This window comes from Dermacentor variabilis, chromosome 4 (genome assembly GCF_050947875.1).
Source record: "Dermacentor variabilis isolate Ectoservices chromosome 4, ASM5094787v1, whole genome shotgun sequence".
Lineage (NCBI taxonomy): Eukaryota > Metazoa > Arthropoda > Arachnida > Ixodida > Ixodidae > Dermacentor > Dermacentor variabilis.
This window is the reverse complement of record NC_134571.1, coordinates 97,369,265-97,391,143: the sequence shown is the minus strand read 5'-3', so window position 1 is coordinate 97,391,143 and position 21,879 is coordinate 97,369,265. Positions and strand designations below refer to the sequence as shown.

The 21,879-nt window shown below is 48.5% G+C and overlaps 1 protein-coding gene across 3 annotated transcripts in view; it reads right to left on the bottom strand.

Moving 5' to 3' along the window:
• Positions 1-21,879, bottom strand: part of mtd (TLD domain-containing protein mustard) — a 171,781-nt gene that overhangs the window by 102,433 nt on the left and 47,469 nt on the right. Inside the window, exon 1 of one of the 3 annotated variants that reach the window (XM_075689910.1) lies at positions 2,284-2,438. The exons of the other annotated variants lie outside the window; for them this stretch is intronic. Coding sequence (XP_075546025.1) covers positions 2,284-2,336 — 53 coding nt within the window. The 5' untranslated portion in view covers positions 2,337-2,438. Of the gene's footprint in view, positions 1-2,283; positions 2,439-21,879 lie in introns of those variants that run through there. 3 annotated transcript variants of the gene reach the window in all.

Genomic DNA, 21,879 nt, shown 5'->3' with positions numbered 1-21,879 from the left:
TCCGGAGCTAATTCTATCCTCCTCTCCTACCCTCTTTCGACAGTCAGGGTCCCAGAAAGCGACAGATCTCAGTGAAGTTCCTACCCTGAGGCTATTGTTGTGTTCCAGGGCGTCTCGAGCAGCAGGTGACGGCCAACTTCATGTGTATACTTTGGTAAACATGGAGACTACACCGAACAAGTCAATACATTTATCGTCTTCGAGACGTACGTTATAGGAGTCAGCTTGATGACTTATGACCTCCGAGCTGCGGATGCGGGACGCTGTATTTCCAGCAAGTGGTCATATAAACCCGTGCGGTCACCGATCGCACAAGAGAACAGGAGATGGGCCCCATTCTGGCACAGGGAAATTCCGGGTTTGCGGATTTTGGTGGTACATCAGACGTGGAATTATGCTAGCGCCGATCCGTTTCGGTATGTTTACTGTAGGTTCCAGGGGTTGTGCCGTTGCGAAAGATGGTTTTCCGGTATTTTTTTCTTCTTACTTTCTCGTAGTAACATGTTCAGAAGAACTGTGCTGTCACCTTTGCCTGCCGCGGTAAAGAACTGCCATGGTTGTGTCGTTCCGCAGTATTTTCTTAATTGCTTTCATTTCGTCGTCAGACGACATGCTTCGCCCGCTTTTTGCGTTTATAGGTGGCTCTGTTATTCAGTCCTATTCAGCTCTCGTGTTCTTACTCTTGCATTCGTGAAGCAGTGTCAAGTGCCCGTTTCGTTCCTGTGACTTTCCTGTGTCCTCCTCGACGACGACAGGGAAGCTCGCCGAATAAAATGCTGCTTTCCGGGTAAGCTGGAAGACGTAATTACTGCGTACCAATGCGACAAATTGGCGACGCGAACCACTGATGCCTCAGCGATGTTTCGAAATCGTTTCACAGCTATAAAGCTAAATGAAACAAAGACACTGAGTTGTGTACACAGGCACTTGACTAGCGAACGAGCAGACGCCACTATATTAGGCATCAGAGAAGCGACGCTGGGATCCCTCGACGAACCTAAGTATTTCATTTAGCTGTCGTGTATTGCTATAACATCTCGCAATATTCGAGATAAAATAAAGGCAAACGCGCGAACTGTGCAATCGCAGACGAGTTATATATGCCTAGAGGCAATACCGTCGTTAGATCCCTGTTGTACACAATACTATATCAAAAATAAAGGCCCGATGTCCCTAGCGTATCTGCTGTGACGTCAGACGGTTTTGCGTGTTTAAACCGGCTATATTCTCCGTACATATCTGTCTTGGTGTCATTGGTTTTAGGATGAAAAATGCGGGCAAATTTTGTATGAGTAATCCTGACACCAGCCAAAGGTAACATTTTAGCGTGAAACAAAGCGCTCTTCTTTTTTTCAGTCGGCCTAGCATTTATATTAGAAGAGCAAAGTCATCTAGCTGTGAGCGGACTCCAGCTGGCTCCGCTCTCTTTCAGAGGTGACGGGCAGCTGCACTGCGTTCTTGTGGGTGGAGCTCACACGACATTATGAGGTTGCCGCGGACTATAGGTGAGGTAACTTGTAGCAACATACACGGTGCCGATACCATCCACACAGAGCCTTTATTATTATTATTATTATTATTATTATTATTATTATTATTATTATTATTATTATTATTATTCCCGTAGGCATTTTCTTGGAACTATCTGCATTGGGTTCAACGTTGTCGCAGTATAGTTCAACACAGAAAGCAACGTTCTGCCTGGTAACGGACTGCGCAGATGACTCAAAGCTCTCTTGCGAACAAACTAGTGTACGGCACCCTTATCTGCATTTCGAGTCGTCAATGCAATCCTAAACCACGCGTGTTGCGCTTTCCTCGCGCGACGGCCCTTCTCCCTAGCTCAATGCGGGTGCTCCCTAGTACTGTTGACTGCCCGATTACGGCAGCTTACGGCGGGCGAAACGCGCCGGATTAGATAACGAGCGCCGTCAGACAGTCCACCCGAGAGATTATAGCGGCGGTACAAAAATGCAGCTCGGGGTCACGATCCGCGATGATGCGAGATGGGGCCTGCCTATCGAGCGTACGAGAGAACGCCGCCGCTTATCACCAGCGGGGCTTGGATATCACTCTACGCACACAAAGGGTGGCAAACATGCGAAATCTCATCGGTCGGCGATAGTAGCGGTCGCATCTCCGCACGCGCGGCAGAGAGCCGACGGGCTAGCTGGCGTAGCCAGCCAGCGCCAGCCACCGCCGCAGGTTACAGTGACCGAACGCACAGTCGCCAGTCCACCCGATTTTGAAGCCCGCGAGAGAGAAATTTGGCTCTCTACTCACTTGTAATGGACAGCATAGCTTCGCTGGGTTCTTCGTTTGGAGACGTACGACATTGTCAGCGTCGCCGCAGCCGGGAAACTCCGCACATTCCGTACTTTCGCAGCTTGACCGGTCCCCTCGGCTAACAGGAGGCAGCCATGTTTGGTAGAATACGCAAAGGCGGCGCGCCCCTTCGCAACATGCAGCCAATTGTACAGGAGGCGCTGGTTGTACACTCCTCGCTTGCTACTGTTAATGTTGTTTGTCGTCCGTAGCGGATCTCGGAGGCTGCCTATTTGCAATAACCATCCGAGGCCCACTCGCTGTGCGTCGCCAAATCATGAAGGCCATGTATTTTTGTTGATAGTTGAATCTCTTCGCAATAGGTGGCGCAACCAGACGGCAGCTGTTTTTGTTTTGAAACGTTGCGTAACGTTGGGGCGCGCGTTGCCGGCTTTCAAGCGATGAGTTTGTTTACACTCTCACGTGCTGTGCGCAGATTGCGCTTATTAAAACGCGAGCTGTGCAGGTAGACAAAACAGGCACCGCTCGCTTCTGCAACGCACGCCGCCTCTGGTAACTTCCTTCGCTCGCTCGCTAGCTTGTTCGTTCGTTCGTTGCAAGAACATTCGTTTACATAGGAGGGTCGACGTACAAACATCTTTACATAATTCACGCTTGTACGACAAAAAATGAAGTGCAGACCTTCATTAACTTAACGTAATGAAGAGCACTTCAAAGCATCGGTCCCAGCTTATATATAGCATTAACTTTAAGGGATGGTCTAAGTAGGACGATATGTATGGTGAATTTTCTGAAAAGGATTTTCAAAAACTCGATAGTTCGAAAAAAAACAGACATTCATAACTCTGCCTCAAGAACAGATATCGCGGTTCTGTAAACGGCATCCATTAGGTCATTCAAAGCGGACAAATTTGACATGTGGATTTATGTCTTAAGTGAATTTGTTGCATTGTGTACAAGGGTTCTGCAAAAGCTGTATTTCCATATTACGATTTTTTTTTTTTAGATTCATGAGTAACATAACAATTTTGACCGCTTTAGATTACTATTAGATGCAATTCACAGAATTGTGATATCATGTTTCAATGCTGAGTTAGAGTTGTAAACTTGATAGTTTCGCTCTCGTAACATTTTTTTTTTTTGTCAATTCTTCATAAAACATTGACGACCTAAATCAGAAATCCGAAACCAACAGTCACTAAATTTCAGTTTTTCTTTTAAATGCAACAGACCTCGTGGAATTTGGTGCAGTGGTTGCCGAGAAAAACGAATTCCCCTTTTACATGTATTTAGATAGGAGCACCCGAGCTAAAGCTTCCTCTTAAAGGGACAGTGGTGGTGAACTGCTCTGCGCATGAGCTAGCACAATAAGTTATTCGTTCAGCGAATCGAATAAAAACCGGTTTTCAATCCAGCTTCCGCTCAACTTGGAGGCTTCTGTATTCACCACGAGCCGATATCAAAAGGCATTACCCTGGAATTGAAAGGATATTTGTGGTGAACCGTCGTGCGCGTGAGCTAGCACAAGTTATTCGTTCAACGAATCGAATAAAAGATAGTTATCAATCCAGCTTCCGGTTAACTCAGAGGCTTCTGCATTCACAAAGGCTAACAGGAGAGCTATACTCGCGGACAACTTTCTGTGGCAATGAAGGGAAAGCTACGGAGGCAACGCGCGCAGAAGAGAGAGAGCTTCTGAAAAGAGTCCCGTGTTTCCATCCACGTTATTTGAGCTCGGGAAGAGAAAATATAAACACCTTATTAGCAGCAGTTAAACAGGGCAAAACACACGACTGAATGCACAAGTTTACTTATTTTGTGGCTTTTCCCTACCGCGTCTGGGCAAATGCGAGACCGTCGCACGTGGTAGCTGCATCGATTCAGCGTCTTTTCCGAGCAACCAAAAGCACTGTCAGACGCTGGCGGACTACTTGGCGCGGTAACGCTTGTGCAGAAGCTCCGCCCCCGTACCTTTCCCTTCATTGCCACAGAAAGTTGTCCGCGAGTGTAACGTCCTCTTTATTTTGCTTTCCATTGTGAGCACATTCGCTACAGACAATATATATATATATATATATATATATATATATATATATATATTCCATGATTTGAGTCTCCGTAAGCGCTTGCGTGTCTCGGTTGTGTCTTTGCATTTCAATACCGTGATTATCTACCACACAGACTAGCCGCACACATTTCTGTAACAGATTATAGTTATCGCACATCGCAGCACGAGGCAGCTAGCACAAAGACTCGGCAACTCCTTCGCACGTTAATATGAAAGGCTCTGATACAGTGAGAAGAACGGCCCGCTTTTTCTTCTTCTTTGTTTGGCTTTCCAAAAGCCCGTGCCTTCATTCATGACCGAATAGCGCGAGGTAAACAGACTTGCAAAGAAGAAACTAGACCATAACAAAGCTCACCAGGAGAGCGACTATAGCCGAAAGGCGGCTCAAAGCAGGCGGGAAATGGGGCGCCGAAACATCGGTTTGGCGGCGAATCCCTCTCTGGCAGCGAGCACGATGGTTCGCGGAACGGCGAGGCGAATAGCGTTTACATGAAGGTACGGTTAAGTCCACTCGGAGCCACTACAAGCCGGCGGCTCCACTTTCCTATGCACCGAACCACGGCGACGATTCACGGGTCTCTCGACGAAGAGGGATTTCGGACACGTGCCAGGTGGTTTCGCAAAGAAGGGGCAAAAACGAACACCGCAAACCGCACGAACAAGGCTATCAAGAGTCAAAAGCAGGAGACAATACCGCCGAGAGTACGAACGAGAATACCGAGGCAAGAAAAATAAAGAACGCTCTTCGCTCGAGGGCCAATTACAGAGGAGAGAAAAGAAGCAGGTATACGGCAGCACCGCCTGAAAAGAAAAATCGAAGACGATGAGGTGGGGAGAAAAAAAAGAATGGTGCCAATCGAGGAGCCAGGAGGATTTCGATGAATGCATGCAATCCGATGTAATTTCTATGGTTCTTCTTCTTTCCGGTCGGCCAGAGTTAGCCGCCAAGTTCTTTCGCGCGCGAGCACGAGCCAGTCTTTGGACAAAAAAGGCGGTTCGCGGAGAACACCGACGAAATGGAAGTGCTGCCAGTAAAGCTGTACTTCCGTATAGGTCGCCTCCAGCCCTTACTTAAAATTACAATGCCATTCTCGATCCAAGTATAAGTGTGATGTTCATGGAATATCGAAATCAGAAATAAAGTTTAAATTACGGGGTTTAACGTCCTGAAACTCGGTACAATGAGTTCTGGGGGGCAACTTAGTGGAGGACTGCCATGAGTCACTACTTAAGAGGAAAAAACAAAATCAGGAAAGAAGCAATTTATGATAACTCAAATGGAAGCTCATTACATTTCGAAGCGAAATCCGAATGCCTTAGAACACGCACCTATAAAGCGAGGTAAAAAGGAAGAAGAAGCATGTCTTTGCTGCGGTAAAGCTAGGGAAACGATGGAGCATGTTTGAGTAGGATGTGAAGATGTCTGCCCAGCGGTCGATTTAGGCACCACTGGCCTCCTTGAAGCCCTTGGGTTCAGAGAGAGCAGGGGGAAAGTAAACATGTCCGCAGCAGAGACCAGTAAGAGGAGATTGGAAGATCGATAGAAGTGAGGAAATGACAAAAAACTGAGACATATAAAAACAAAGTTCTCCATAGGGGGTCAGAAAATTTGGTTATGGGAATTCATCGTGAGTTTTCTTTTCTAGGCAGGTTTTTGTAGGCTTTTTAACCCAGGTAACCTATTAAGGAATTATAATAGCAAGAGCTTGATGGCGCAAACGACAGCCGCGTTCCAAAGCGGATGCCCATAACAACCATCCATCCATCCTTGCATGGCGCAGCAAGCGTCAGGAAGCAGAGAAAGCTTAAAATGATGATGTTGGGCTGCTAAGCACTAGGTCTCAGGATCGAATGCCGGCCACGGCGGTCGCATTTCGATGGGGGCGAAATGCGAAAACACCCGTGTACTTACATTTAGGTGCATGTTAAAGAACCCCAGCTGGTCCAAACTTCCGGAGTGCCCCACTACGGCTTGCCTCATAATCAGATCGTGGTTTTGGCACGTAAGACCTTATAATTTCAAAGCTTAAAATGGCCTGCAGTTCCCTGCGCCAACTTTCCAAGGAGAGATGCGGCAAGTCAAAATAAGACAACACTTCCGCACTACAGCACGTCGCAGTTTGCTGGCACGACGTCACTACCAGACCTGTTCCATCGGAATACTGGCAACACAGGCTGTTATAACTGCCGCGACCGTATATCGCTCCGGTATCTTGCCACCGGCCATACGGAGCACTATAATTATACACAAATGCTCCGCATGTGCAGCTTAGCGGGCTGCCTCTCTATCTGCCTCCGTTCCTTCACCTATCCATCCATCGTTCCGTGTATTCATCGATCCATCTACTTATCTATGAGGACAACATCATGGTAACCACTTAATCGCCTTAGGGCTAGACTGCGAGATTTGGCGTTTATGGAGTTTCGGGCTTCTTCAACAAGGTTTGCGGTTGTCTAAAGAGTAATTACTCCAGCGTATCGTACCAACATGGATCAACGTTTCCTACTGGCCCCTCGATCCAGACTCGGTAGTCCTGGATACGCAAAAGCAAGTTCCTAAAACGTAACTCTTGTGAAAAGAAGGTTATGAGAGGTACAAAGTCACCGCTGTGTGAATTCGGCTAAAATTCGCATCATTTATGAGGTCTAACGTCCCAAACGAAAACTGAGGCTATGAAAGAAGCTCCGGACGAAACTAGAACACATGGTGTTCTAACGTGCACCCTCAATCTAAGCACGCGAGCGTTTCTTCCCTGCACTGCCCACATCGGAAGGCGGCCGGAAATCGGACCTTTGACGTCATTCTCATGCAGCTGAGTGTCACATATTTACTGAGCCGACACAGCGCGTCCGGTGGGGATTCGGGATCAAACGCAAGCAAACGATATCCTGATAGGTATTTAGACAAAGAAGTGGCAATGGACAGGTTACGTAATGCTCAGAACAGATGGCGTTATATAACGCACTAAAAAACGGGTGCCGAGAGATGGAAAACGCAGCTGAAGGCTGGCAGGGATCAAGACGAGGTGCTCAATTGCTGGAAATGAAATATCATCACGTGAAGAAAACGTAATTAGAAACGAGAGTGCTATGCTGAACAATGTTGAATCCATCCAGGTTGTCGAATTTCACCATGTTGCCGTTTTGAGCCAATCAGAGGAGTCACAGCCGCCCTTCAGGCCAGTCATAAATGACAATATGGCGCAATTTCACAGTTTCAGCGAGAGTGGCAGTCGCGGAGGAAGGAAACTCAGGAGAGGCCCTGACGTCACTCTTTGTGAAGCGAAAGTGAAGCCGGAAGTTGGCGTTGCTCATGGCGTTGCTCCGCCTATCGGGCCAGCTCTCCTCTCTTTACATTTCTCGCAAAATCACGCCGCGCTGCGCGCAACCGTGCTGCTCGGACCCGCGCGCTCCGCAGCAATACTTAAAGGCACGTTTATAGTCCGACGTTATCGGCGCGCGGGCGAGCGTCGTTCGCGGTCGGTCACGCTACGTCGGTTGCGCTGCGCCAGCCGAGATGCCATCCCCTCTATATTTCAACGCGCGCGCCGTCGGCTGCTATCTTCGGAGCATGCGCAGAACGTTCGCCAAGTCGCGCGCCGTCCGCAAAAGCCGTCTGCGGAGTTGTGTTGGCGCCTCTTTCTTCGCGCGCAATGCATTGTGGGTCGACGCGGTCGGCGGCGCCGGCGCGCGAATGGAGCAGGAGCGAAATTTGCGCCGTGCCCGTCGGGGCGCGCTGGCAGCCGCCGGTTACGTAGGCGCTGCAGTGCGTCGGACTAAAAAGAAGGAGTTGTTTTCGCCAACGTAACGTAGCGTGCGCGCGCGTTACGTCGGACTATATTTACGCCTTTACGCCTTAAACAATCGTTAGCGCGTTAGCATGATTCCGCCAAAGAGGGCAAAATTTCCCGCGGATATTCCTTCGTCCGTTGCCACTGCCGTGGCGCGGTATATTGCGTACAGCATTGCATGCGCGTTCATTTCACGAACTTTAGTTCCTCCTGTCCCACCTGGCCACAGCAACATCCGGCGGTCCAGATAACGCAGCGCAACAAAACACGGAGACCAAGGCCAACCTGCCCGCACGGCGCCTTTGCCACGGTACGAAACCTACGGAGCAACACGTGTGAGCGCACAGAACGATAACAAAGCCGCCATTGTGGCCCGAAAGGCGGGGACACTACAGAAAAGAAATAAAAAAAACAGCAAACCAAAGGAGAACCTACTACGTCATTTCCTCCACACTTTTCTCCTAGCGCGCGGAGTATCTCCTAGCGCGCTGTATCTAACAGCTGCGTTATGGGCGGTACACAATTCCAGCATCGGTTACACTACACTGTATAGCCATGCGCGTGGAACAGTGTGCGTGTTCCCACACGTGGTTAATTCCACGTCTGCGTTCGCTAACTTGTTGCCTTCGGCAAAGCGATAGCACAAACAGTAGCTAATCAAAGAACATCACTCTGCTTGTTTTCGTGGGAGGGACTCTTGCGTTTGGCTGAACGTGTACGCGAGAAACTGATACGTGACTGATACTAATGTTTCCCTTCCGCAGGAAAACAGCGGCGACCTGCCTCGAGCCGAGGCGGGTCACGTACGAGACAAAAAAAGAAAAAGAAACTGCAGAAAATAATGACGCGGTATCCAACGCTACGGTTCAATCTTTCCCCTTTCGTATACGCCTCCACTGGTTGGTGGAACGAAACCTAAACAAAAACGATACAGAACGAGAAAGCGTGCATCTACTGCCAAACATGCCCTTGCTTCTCGGACAATGCAGTATTTATATGGAGGTGTCCGAGCATTCGGTGTCTCGGACACCAATCGAATATACACGCATCTTCTAACTGAATAATTGTACCAGTGTGTGTGTGTGTGTGTGTGTGTGTGTGTGTGTGTGTGTGTGTGTGTGTGTGTGTGTGTGTGTGTGTGTGTGTGTGCGCGCGTGCGTGCGTGCGTGCGTGCGTGCGTGCGTGCGCGCGTGCGTGCGTGCGTGCGCGTGTGTGTGTCATTCACAAACTGCCCAGTCAAAGAGGCTTCCAAATGTGTACTCAAGGAAAAAAAACTACTTTTCTACTTTACTACCTCCCATGTCTTTCTTTTTCTCATCAGAAAGAAATGTTCGAACTATTCAATATTCTAAGCTTTATTTTTGTGTTCATGCTTTTTTGCGACAAACAAATTGAATTAGAAAAAAGAAGTGAATTGGGAATTTGGCAGCGAAAATGAAGTAAGAAGGGGAAAAACGAAGAAAGGGAGGGGGAAAGAAGGAAAAGAAGTAATCAAGGAAACAAATTAAAAAGAAGACGACGATAGCCTCGAAGAAGGCAGCTAGAGGTCACGTGAGCACCAGTACGCGCGCACGCACGCATCAGTGAGCTTAACTGCGGGAGTATTGCCACACCGACTACGGCAGCTTGCAGCTAGCACCGACAGCGTCGGCCCTATATAGTTAGTCGGCCCAAGTGTACAACGACATATTGTAAGCAAGGTATACGATCATTTATTTATTTATTTATTTATTTATTTATTTATTTAGAAAACTACCTGCGCCCAAAGGGCATTATTCTAATGGGGGTGCATTTCGAACAATACAAGTACGATGTGAAAGCAGGGTTAGAAAAGCATGAAACCAAAACGACACGAGATAAATAGAAACTGCATAAAGGTACACCTGGCATACTTTTCGTACGTGAGTTTAAAAAAAAAAAAGGAAGAAAAGAAAGGGGGAGGGGGGTAGTCGAAGTGCGAGGCATGTCGCTGTCGATAACACTTTCCGTGCCGTGATCGTGAATCATGAAGATGTTAATGTGGCGTTTAAGTATAGCGTGGGGAACGAGGCATTGGATGCGGTTACTAAAGGGCGTCGGGCGCAAGTTGTTCCACTAAGTTATCGCACGCGGGAATAAAAGGACGATTTGTACCTCTCGAATTTTCTTGCTGTTGTATTGCCGTGGCGATTGATACGTTTTCCTTTTTTAAAGTAATGTCGATTGGTGTGGACGTTATCACGATATAACTGGTTAAGGAAAAAAAAAATGAACAGGAGCGGCGGGGTACGAGCGGTTCCCAAGATTTGACGTTACGACGGTACGACCTTGCAGCAAAACGAGCAGCACGATTCTGAACGGCCTCTATACCTTAATTAGTATATTAGCGTCCGGATCCCATACAGTTGCCGCATGTTCCAAAACGGGTCGCACAATCGTTGGGTGTATAGCACAGCTTTTACATACTGAGGTGCAGGTGCACTTACAGGAGCGCAGGAATTTGTTTCTCGAGACACGCGAAGCGCGATGTGGCCGGTATACAACCGCTCGAACGACAGGCCAGTCGGAGGCCAGAACGTGCACCGCGCCTTTGGTACATAGTCGCAGCCAGCATGAGCAAACTGCTCGAGCATGTAAACGTTCCCCTTTCGTTTCGAGAACATTTTCGCCTCATCTGCGGTTACATTTACGAGCGGAACGAGACGAGCGGAATAGCGCCCAGCTTGGAGGCAACGTAGGCTAATACAATCGGCTCCCATTAATTCGACCTCGGCCAACTGGACATTTGGCTCAGTTCTAAGGCACTCCGTGGAAGGTCCTGGCGGGAATCGATAAATTGCTACGGACGAAAAGCTCGTTTAGTTCGAACGCAAATTTCGGTTAATTGTATGTGTGTATGGATTGCAGTGATCGGAATGGATCGAGGGATAGAAAAAGCAGCTTGTCCTTCTCGCGGTCTCCACGAAAAATGCGCAACTGCTGTAGAAAGCATCAAATCAGATGACGTTATGCGAGTAGACTATACTCAAAGCACGAGGCGAATACACTGAAGCAGCGCACTTAAATCTGACACGTTCACGCACACATGAAAAGGACATACACAGGCGCTGCTTCAATATCATGGGTCACCAACTATAGCCCATCAGTATCTATTAAGCACGAGACTAAAGCAAAGCGCACAAGCTGAGTACAATGGTAATGCACGAGAGACCGCAAGCCATAGACCAACGGCGTCCTGGAATGCTATTCTTGAGACACTTTCAAATTACGCCACATCGTCGAATTCCGCCATCATATCAGCAGCTCTAATTGGCTTGCAAGGCAGTTGCGCCATCTCTGATTGGTTTAAAGCACGAACGTGGCGGATATTGACAATATGGCGGAACCGTGTCTAGCAGAACAGCTTTCTTGGTTACACGCAGGCTGATTAAACGTCTGGCCATCGAACGCTGGTAGAACGGGCGCCTATTGTTAATTTTTTAACGTGATGACGCTGACAACGAAGTAACGCGCCGAAAATATTTTCCATTGGCGTCCCGCCGTAAAGACGGATAAAGAAAACGGGGATGCGTTCGGTGGAGGCATCTTAAATGTAATGTCAAGAAGCATCGCGTGGCAGCAAGACACACATGCGAGTTGTCTGGCTCTCAATAGTTTCGCTGCGTTGTTCAGCAGAAGTTAGAGAGTGGTTAGAAACCGTTACCTTCGTTAGTGGTTGCCCAAAAACAGTACAGGTATAAGAACCTCAGCAGCTGTTCTTCGCCGATCAGTACGGCGTCACAAGCACTGCCAGCTGAGAACTGAGTGAACAAGGACGGTGAAATACATATACTTCCCCGAAACAAGCACTGCGGGAAACAAATGAAATAAATAGCTCGCATTTTTAAGCACCCGAACAACAGCTGCTGCAAACCGCGAGCTAGCTCTGCGGGCTCATCCGGATAGTAACCGTTTATGAGAGCGCGTGCCCGTTCTATCGCCCTCCGCTGCTTTTACTGTCTTGGCTCTGCGGTATACGGCTATTATGGCCCACAGTTAAAACAGAGAGCAAAATACTGCCCTCTCCGATTCATTCCGCGCAGGCAGCGGGGAAAGAAAGATAAACACGACACAGCAGAAGACCAATTTTTTTCGTCGGTGAAGTTGACAAGCGCAGAAAAGCAATCCCACAACTTTCGGCCGAGCTATAAATCCGTAGTGACACTTTTCAATCTCTTACTGTTTTCTCCAGCTAGTACATAGCTCAGAAACTTCTAAATCAAGAGCGCGATTTCAGCCGGAAGTGACGTTGGAAACAACACGACACCGATGTGTACAGTGAGGTGCGTGCACGAAGGAACCGCGCCACGCCGCAACCCCGACAAGCGGAAAGCGAGGGAGAGACCGTCAAAACAAGTTCAGTGCGAGAGAATCGGAATGTGTCATAACAAGGAAGGGAGAAATGAAGAACACGGATGATTGAATGCGCGTCGGCAGCACCTGCCCGTTTCCTTCAAATAGACGCTGCACCTGCACCACGTGTTTGTGTGTGCGCGCGCACATCCATATAGATACGTGAGCATTCGTGAAGTGGGGAAGAGACTTGGAAAGGAGCAAGGCATTAGTGCAGCATGGTCATCAAAATCGGCAGCAATCGCTTACCAGTACAGCCCTATGGGCGTCGAAGTAATGTTTGTCAGTATATAGCGGCAAGTTTACAGCACGGGAGGAGCCAAAGGCATAATAAAGTTTTTATTTTTATTTTCCCTGTCAGATACAGAAGTTCCAGCGCAGAAAACGAAACGCGAAACCCAACGCCCACCGAGCACATCGGTCTTACGTACACAAACGCTGTTGGGCGGAAACCAGGCTACAATTTGTCATCCGTTTCTGCAACTTCGGCCCCTTTTACAAACGATCCCAATGTTCGCCGGGGCCTTTCCATTACCCTTTGTTTAACCTTTGACATTCCCGCGTTCATCGCCGTTCTCGTTTTGTTTATTTTTACTTCAAATCTTGAAAAACTACTCGTACCTCGAGATGTCACCGACCGGTACCCCGAGATGTCACCGACACAGGCCTTGTCAGCGGTAACATCAATAAAAGTTGTTTTTCTCTCAATCTTTGCAGGGCGACATTCCCAGTCACGGCTGCTCGCGCTACCTGCGAGTGAGCCCGTGACAAGAGACTCCGCGAGACCTTATATAATGTCACGCCGCTGCTGCTGCAGCAGCAGCTTATTTTTATGTCCACTGGCAAGACGAAGCCCACCTAATTTTCTACCGTCCTCAGCCGCGCTTCCCTTTCCTTGGCACCCATTCCGTAACTGTAACGGTCCTCCGCTTCTCTACCCTACGCATCATACATGGCCTGTCCAGCTCCATTTGTTTCTTTTGTCTTAATGACAGCTAGAATATCAGCTATCCCCATTTGCTCTCTGATCCACACCGCTCTCTTCCTGTCTCTTTACGTTACCCGTAACATTTTTCCTTCCATCGCTATTTGGGCGGTTTTTAACTTGTTCTCGAGCTTCTTTGTCAGACTCCAAGGTCCTGCCCCCTATGTTAGTGCCGGTAGAATGCAATGATTGTACACTTTTTCTTTTTCTACTACAGTGGTACGCTCCCAGTCGGGATTAGGTAATCCCTGCCGTATGCACACCAACCCATTTTTATTTGTCTGTAAATATCCTTCTTATGATCAGGGTCCCACCCTTTGTGTAATTGGCCTAGACATTATAACACGCACTATCCTTTTCAAAATTAACTTGGAAGCGTTTATGAAAACTATCATCCCGGACATTAAGTCGGTACGTAGCAAGCGGAACTGTATATGCATTTGGTTTAAGTACAATTTTGCCGTCATTTTTCGTGAAAATTGATACTAATTTAATTTAGACCATTACGTCGCCGCAAACAATGCAAAGCACCAGTGGAGTGTGTTTCAAGTATACCGCGAGGTGAGCATATAAAGTACAGGGCGCACAGCATCAACATGGTCATACGATATACTAGATCACATGACCTGTCATCTTTAGTGAAGTTGAACATGGCACACGATGTTATATGCCTTCGTATCTGTGTTTAGGCCAAGAAAAGCGGTTTTTATGACAAGAAACGTGATCAGACGGACGGCTATACTTTCTCCGCGCACTTAAAAAAAAAAAGATGTACGTTTTCTTTTTCGCGTTCGTGACGCACCAGTCGGTAATAAGAACCCACTGGAAAAGCGATGTCCCTCAGCTGTTATGGGGCATGCGGATGCTATTGAAAACGATGGCAGTGTATATTAACCAAGGAATACAAGGAAGGCCCAACGCGATTTTCAAGTTCGTTCTTCCGTCTTACCCAAGCAATAAGGTAGACGAGGCCTCACAGATACGGGAGCGGTTGCTCAAGCGCAGGCCGAACAGAGGGACGCCCTATAGGCGCTGCGGAATGTCCTAGGGGTCGTATATATCTGCGCGTTGCTATACGTGCACGACGGCGCAGCTACGGCCCGACAGCGCAGCGTTCGGACCCCGGTTCGGACTCACGTGGCCACCGCTCCGCCGCGACGAACACTCTTTCGCACCAGCAGAATGCAAGTATGATCCATTTCGAACAAGGGGTGCGATCGAGTGACGGCGAGGGCACAGAATTGGTCTTCTAAGCGCGCCGCGGATGTTTCGCGAAAATCCGGAGTCTAGCGCACATCGAAAACGTGACAAAAATAAAAAGAAAGAAATATCGGCCACGGCGCCCCCTCGTCTATATGCACCACAAAACTTCATTGAAACTTCTTACACGTCAGAGGCTTACGCAAGCCATGTAGTGCGCAGCTCGAACGACTCGAGGCAGAGGGAAGTGGGCCCTATGCAGTGAAGCCTATATACAGTGTATACATAAGCCATATGGCACGACAGCCCTTCAGCGCTATCCGCATAGAACCTTATACTCCAACGGGTTTCGTATCGTACGGCACCTTTCGTCATGGTCAGATAAGTTTGTCAGACAGGCCAAACGGCCGCAATCAATTCATTTGTGGATAAAAACAAAATTCCTCATTTTTATCCCTGCTAATCATCGTTATGATTACCAACGAAGAGCCGAAAATTGTAATGATAAAACCTTTTTTTTTCATTTAATATTCACGCAAGTCTGTTATGAAACAACCACGCTACGCAGCGATGCAGCTTCCCCCCCCCCCCTTTTGTTTTTTTACTGCGAGGGACACAGGCCCGTGCTCGCAAAAAACTTTGCCCCAAAGGCACTCTTATACACAGCAATCTCGACCCCATGGAAACAAATTAAACATGCAGCAGCGACGCCAAGCGGGGGGAAGCTGCGGATGTATTATTGCAGCGGCGTGCTTGCTACAGGGAAGAAGCCTGACGACAGCGCGCCGCCACACGCTTCTGCATTATTCAGAACCGCCGCCATGAAAAAGCAAAGAAAAGAAAAGAGCTCACACAACGTGAAGCACTTCATTCCCGCTGGCATCTCCGGAACATCTCGAGCCAAAAAAAAGAGATGCGAAGTGAAAGCAGCGTCAGCGGCGGCTAACAAGTCTTTCCCGGGTCGTCCGCGCAACACAGCATCATATGACGGCCCCACCGACGAGCACGCTCACCCAGAACGGCTGTGCGCCAACTTTATTACTTTCTATTATACGTACGACCGCCTGCAGCTTCTCTCGCATATCATGCAAGGCAGCCGGGAAAGTTATATCGACGAGTTATACGGCCTCTTCCCGCGTTCATCGTTTTCTTCATAAAGGCAATACGGGTTTCTTTCTTGTCTCTCTTTTAACCGGATACAGCCGGCATACAGCGAGCTTCTCAGCCGACGGAGTCCATGGCGGCTCGTGCGCGAAGCCTGATGCAGCAGAATCAGGCAGCCGCGCGAGCCTAAAGAGAGATAGTGAAGGGAAGACCTATATTTCTCTGAAGTATGGGCACATGCGTATGATAATTAAATATATATATATATATATATATATATATATATATATATATATATATTGAGTACATGTTAATGATTTCCGAGCCGAAGGCATATATAGGCGAACGCATACAGGTTATCTATTTGACGGGTCCTTCAAGAGCCAAGATCAATGTATACTGATGCAAGTGCACTCAGTCGCAAAAAGCGCCCGCTTTAGATGGACCACTTATTTCACGCGAGACAAGTAACTCTATGAAGTAGCGTGACCATCCTCATCATACGCCTTCCCCCTGCGTACGTGAACCACCGCGAGGTAGGCTAACTAATGTACCTGACGCGTATACAGTATACATGTTCCGGGGAGGACACGTCGCGCACACACCTCCTCTCCCGTACGGTATATATTACACTAAAGGCATATATATATACTAAAAGGTATATATTATTACGCATATAGGCAGAGTCGATGAAAGGGGTGCATACTATCGATCAAATCGGATTGCCGGCAAAGTCCACATCGAACGTACTTCCTACAAGCGTATATATATATATGTTCGTTATCGGTTTTCCGGCTTCGGAACACGGTATAGTAAAAATTGCCAGCGATCGCCACTGGTGTGCGATGTGGAGTCTGGTTTCGCTTACACGCACGGGAACGACAATATTTTCTTGACACAACACGGGAGCATGCAACACGGTAGCCTGAGTCAGTTCTACATGCGTTCCACTGATCTACACCATCTTCGGTATAGAGTCGGCTGCCAGGTTATACATAATCGGTAAAATTGCAAGGGAAGCAATACAAAACGACACGACACGGCGAGGGAGATGCAAATGGTACCTGCCGTGTTTGTTTTCATCTCCTCCGAGTCGTGTTTCCCTAAACGGAAGTATGACGCGCTGTCTTGCAGAACCTGCATAAGCGCCGTCTGCAGCCGGCTGACTATACACTACCCCGGCCAGGTTCAACAGGCTCCTTTTCTTTTTCTTTTTGTCTCTTTTCTTGCTTCTGTGTGTTTCTTTTTCTAACTTTTTTTCAGAGCTGTCGATTCCGCAACTATACGATATGACGCTTAAAGTGATCTAGAGAACAACAAATAATTAATTACGCATTGCCTTTTAGTATGCGACCATCTTGAAGCACGCCAAGTGCAGCACGGCTACGGATATGCAGCAGGAGGCCGGATAAGTCAATGGCATTAACCGGAAGTAGTGGTCATGCGGTGTCACGAACTACTCACGCGAGCGCCATGCAGTAAGCCCATTGCAGCTCATGTAACTGTAGCGAGAAGTGCTATCGCCATTCAGTTTTCAGCTAGCTTGATTCCATATTGTTCGATAGTGCGGTGCCGACAGGGTCCTCTGTCGACAATGGTCACCTGCACGACATATTGACCCAGTCGTTACTAATATGACGTCAAACAATTAAAAGAGCGAACAAACGAAAGAAAGAACGAAAGAAAGAAGTATTGCACAATCCGGCTGTTTGTAATGGTACTGTCCAGTGCACGTTTCGTTTACCCACGATGACTCCCTTACAGCAACAACACTTTCTGGTCCTGCAGATTTAACGAGTAGCTCACTCCTCAAGATACACTGCACAATCCGCTTTCTGCGGTCTGACTGCTCTGAATGCACTTGCGCTGTTTCTTCAGCATCACATGATGGTCCAGCGGCGCTCATGAATCGACAAGTTTATCTTTAAACCTGCCACTTAACATATCCCGAGGAAGAAGTATTATGTTAAAGAGCAAATAAACATGTTGAACAACGGTGGTGCTGGTGATGATGGGGATTTAACGGCGTCCCCACTGACACGGGGTCGCGACAAATAGTCATCTAACCTGCTTGATTTAATCAGGTATGCTATACATGTTGTTTGACTATAGCATTCTTGTAAACATCTCCTTAACCTTTTCTTTTTTTTCCTTCAATATCTACATTATACTACTAGCTATGACTGTCAGAGACTCGGTCGTGTCAATCTCTTTCCTGCTTTTCTTCCACCAATACTCTAAGCGTTTCTTGCTTACCTCGACTGCTGACTTGTTCCCGCTTCCGTCCACTTTAAACACAAGCACTCCTGAAGGTGTACATTGCCTACGGTTCTCACTGGGTGAAAACCCGGATTTTTGCTGCAGCATACACATGCCTCATCTAATTACGAATATTTGCTCCGGTATGTTCTTGTCGTTAGACAACCGGTTCGAGCCCCAAACAGCGGGGCATTGCCCTTTGTGTTATCGCATAGATTTTCCCTTCTAATTTATATCTTCTCATTCTTGTAAATCTCCATGGTCCTTTTGTTTCTGTTCTGGCATTTGCGAACGTTAGCGCTGGCACCATTACTCCTTTGCAGATTCCATGCACCACTTCATACTTATTGTGGCCCCACAGTGATCTGTGTTTCATTACTGCAGAATTCCGCTTCCAGCTTATTTTCAGATTCTCTTGGTGGGTGCTTGAGTAAGTCTTTCCTTCGTTTATGTATACACCGAGATATTTATATTGCTTGACTATGGGCACGACTTGCTGTTGAATTGACACCACGTACCTGCTCGCCTCTTCATTAAAGATCATAATTCCCGATTTCTCTGTGCTAAACTTGAGGCCTGGATTTGTCGCTGCATTGCCAGATATTCAGACCGCCCGGCTCGAGATATGACAAGCCGAGCCGCGGAACACCCACCCCCAAGCACATACAATGCATGCCACGAGAAATATTGGAGATCTAAAGGCTCGTCCGAACAACAAAGGCTCCTCCCCATCCGAAGTTCAAAAGGGGGCAGGCAAGGGACTGACGCCGACTACAGACGAACACGTTCCCTCACTTGCACAGGCTACACAAGGCGTACCCCGACAGACACAAAGACAAATGTCCTTGGTGTGAATAAACACCGACACTTCAGCACATCACATACGAATGCCCGAGGCGGCCGGCACACGCCGTCTCGCCGCTAATTATGGACTCACTCGCTAACTCGTCGTTGGAGGCACGACTCACCGAACTGGACTTGGGAAGCCAGCTGGCGAACTTGACCAGTCGCAGAAGCCAGTGTGGCATTGAAATAGGCGCTTCACCCATAGACACCACTCAGATTTACGATTCAGTAAAGTTGTTCTTCGTATTCTTCGCAAGTGTCTGTAAATCTCCTTTACTGCCCGCTCGGAGCCCTGTGTCGTCCGCATACATCAGTCCAGAGAGCTTCTATTGCACCATTTGTCCGTTAGGCATGTAGGATAAATCAAACCCTAATCCGCTGTTTTCCAGTCAGTATACATTCAAACTGCGCGCCTAGCAACCATTGACATCGCTAGATTTTCCCTCTTTCTTCTTTTTTTTGGTTTACCGCGTTTCGCAACTTTTGCCTCTGGATGTGTGTATGCAAAGCGCACACAGACATTCCTTGCATAGCCGCTTTATGGGGCAAGGTCGTGCGGCGCGGGCGGTCACCGCACAGGGCGAACGACTCGCATACACGGCATGAAAGAACCGAACTGCGCGCGGACCGGTTTCCCATTGGCAGTACGCACGCGAAGCTCAACACATGCCGCAGGAGTGCACACGGCTGCGCAAGAAGATACAGCTCCCTGCGCTACGACACAAGTACGAGCGGTACCGCCCACAGCAAACACGGACAGACAAAGACGTGGGCGTGGGCTGCTCCACGCTCCACATGATCAGTGTGCGGCAATGTTTTTTCACGCACTCCGTCACCGTTTACATCGCCACAACTACCGCATACTCTTCAGCGAAGCCAAAACACAACCAAGTTCAAACGACTAAGTAAAAAGGCCGCCAACATTCTAGAGCGCAGCTGTGCCCGTTCCTGCGTTGAGCGTCGACGGGCCTCGGCGTCAACCGAGAGAACGAGCACAGCGAAGGGCGAAAAAGCGAACGCGGAGCGCAGCGGGTGATGAAAATCAGCGATAGCGAAAAGAACGCGATCAGGAAAGCGGAGGAGGAGGGAGCAGCGGAACCATAAGGCGGAAAGCGAAGGAGAAGGATACGGCGGAAGCGTGAGAAGAAAAGCGCAGTGGCGCGCAAGACGGACTCTGCAGCGGCGATGGCTACGAGATGGCGCCGGAGTATCGCGCGTCAAACATATGGAAACAAAGCGCTGCATGAGCGAAGGCTTGTCTGCGACTGCTGCTGTGAATCGCGCCTACGTGTCACCCACGCGCTACCTCTTGCGATCTCCCGATTGGCGAGGCAGTAGCGCAACACTTCACTCCGTTTGTAACGTGCCGCACGAGACATTGTCCGCGCCAGCCGCAGCGTTCTCTTCCTAATATAAACCGTGCACCTATATAATCACAACACAAAATGTCGACCCGCGAAATGAAAACACGTATAGAGCTGCGCTCAAATTTCACATTAGGGAGTATCGTAATCGTCGGTGTATTTTTTTTTATACGTGTATCACTCCTATGGTCAAGGCGAGCCCAGTTGTCATCCTCAATGTGTAACGACAAAAACGATTTGGATTCTTTCCGTTTCTGTTTTACGCGTGATATTACACACCGCCACGCGGGAGCGACTGACGGCCAAATGATGGAGGAGGAGCGCGCCTTGACAGAAATCGAAATCAATGTCCGTCTGGTATACCAGGCGTTTAAATTCTAGTGGACACCAACCCTGACTGCGTGAATCCCACAGTTTGGTTTTACTACCGCATATCACTTATGTTCTATAAAATATAAGGCGATAGTTTTTTTCTTTTCGTGCACATGTTACAGTGAAGCAGAAGTGGAGCTGCATGCAGCGCGTGGTATTGTTGAATGCACGTGCCACGGCTTTATCGTACTATATGCAAGACATAAAATATCACGTGCTTCATAAATTGCCGCGGTTTCCACGGTAGGTTGATCGATTAATCATAAGAAAGTGAATATTGCTAGGCTGGGATACTGCACTCACCATCCTTCTTCAAAAAGTGACAGAGAGAGAGATTCTCTGGATACTTTACCAAAGTACTTGCGATAATGCACTCATATATATAAATGCATAAGAGTAGCGAAGTAATCTAACATCACCGTTCGTTTCTACGAACACTATTCCCCCGGGAAAAGAGCGAATCTGCCGCTGTACAAGCGTTCTGGAGGACAGCCAAAAATAAAGCCACAGGAGAGGAACAGGGCAACGGCCTGTTTCCCTTCTGAAAGAAAGACACGCGCGCGCGCACCCACACACACACGCACAGGCGCACTCGCGGTCTGTTCATCGGAAAGACGGCCAGGTAAAAGAACATCTTCACCGCTACTCCATCGCTTCACGCAAAAGTTCGAAGAAATGAGACAGCCTTCCCTCCACCACCCCATCTTCTGCGGCTTTTTTCAGGCTCACCGCGAGTCCCCCTTTCCAGCAGCTACATCCCTTTTGATCCACTCCCCGAACCCCCCCAGACCCGCCCACTTGCGTCCCGGAGCCTCTCCCGAGACTCCTGATGGGATGTGTACAGGCCGCTACAAGAAGTGAGCGCCTCCGGTCGCCCGTTCCTTACTTTCTCTCCGTGCCCGAATGCCCGCACTCCCCACGCAGCCGCCTCCGTCTTCTCCGATAAACCGCAAGACAAAGCGAACAAAACGCCGCGTCTTCTTTGACAAGGGCCACGGACCGCGACCAAGAGGAGGTGACGCCCACAAAATAAGGGAGGAAAAAGTATCGACGACGGAGCAAGGCGGCGGATTCCTTAGAACGCGGCGCGGGATGAAAATCGAGAGGAAGACCCAAAACAAGACACGACGAAAGATCGCGCTGGCGCTTCCAAGAAGCAGTTCGCCTTGTTTATTGCTTCTCCCTTTTTTCTTCGCAACGGCGTATTCCGCACCCTCGAGGCAGCACGCGCCC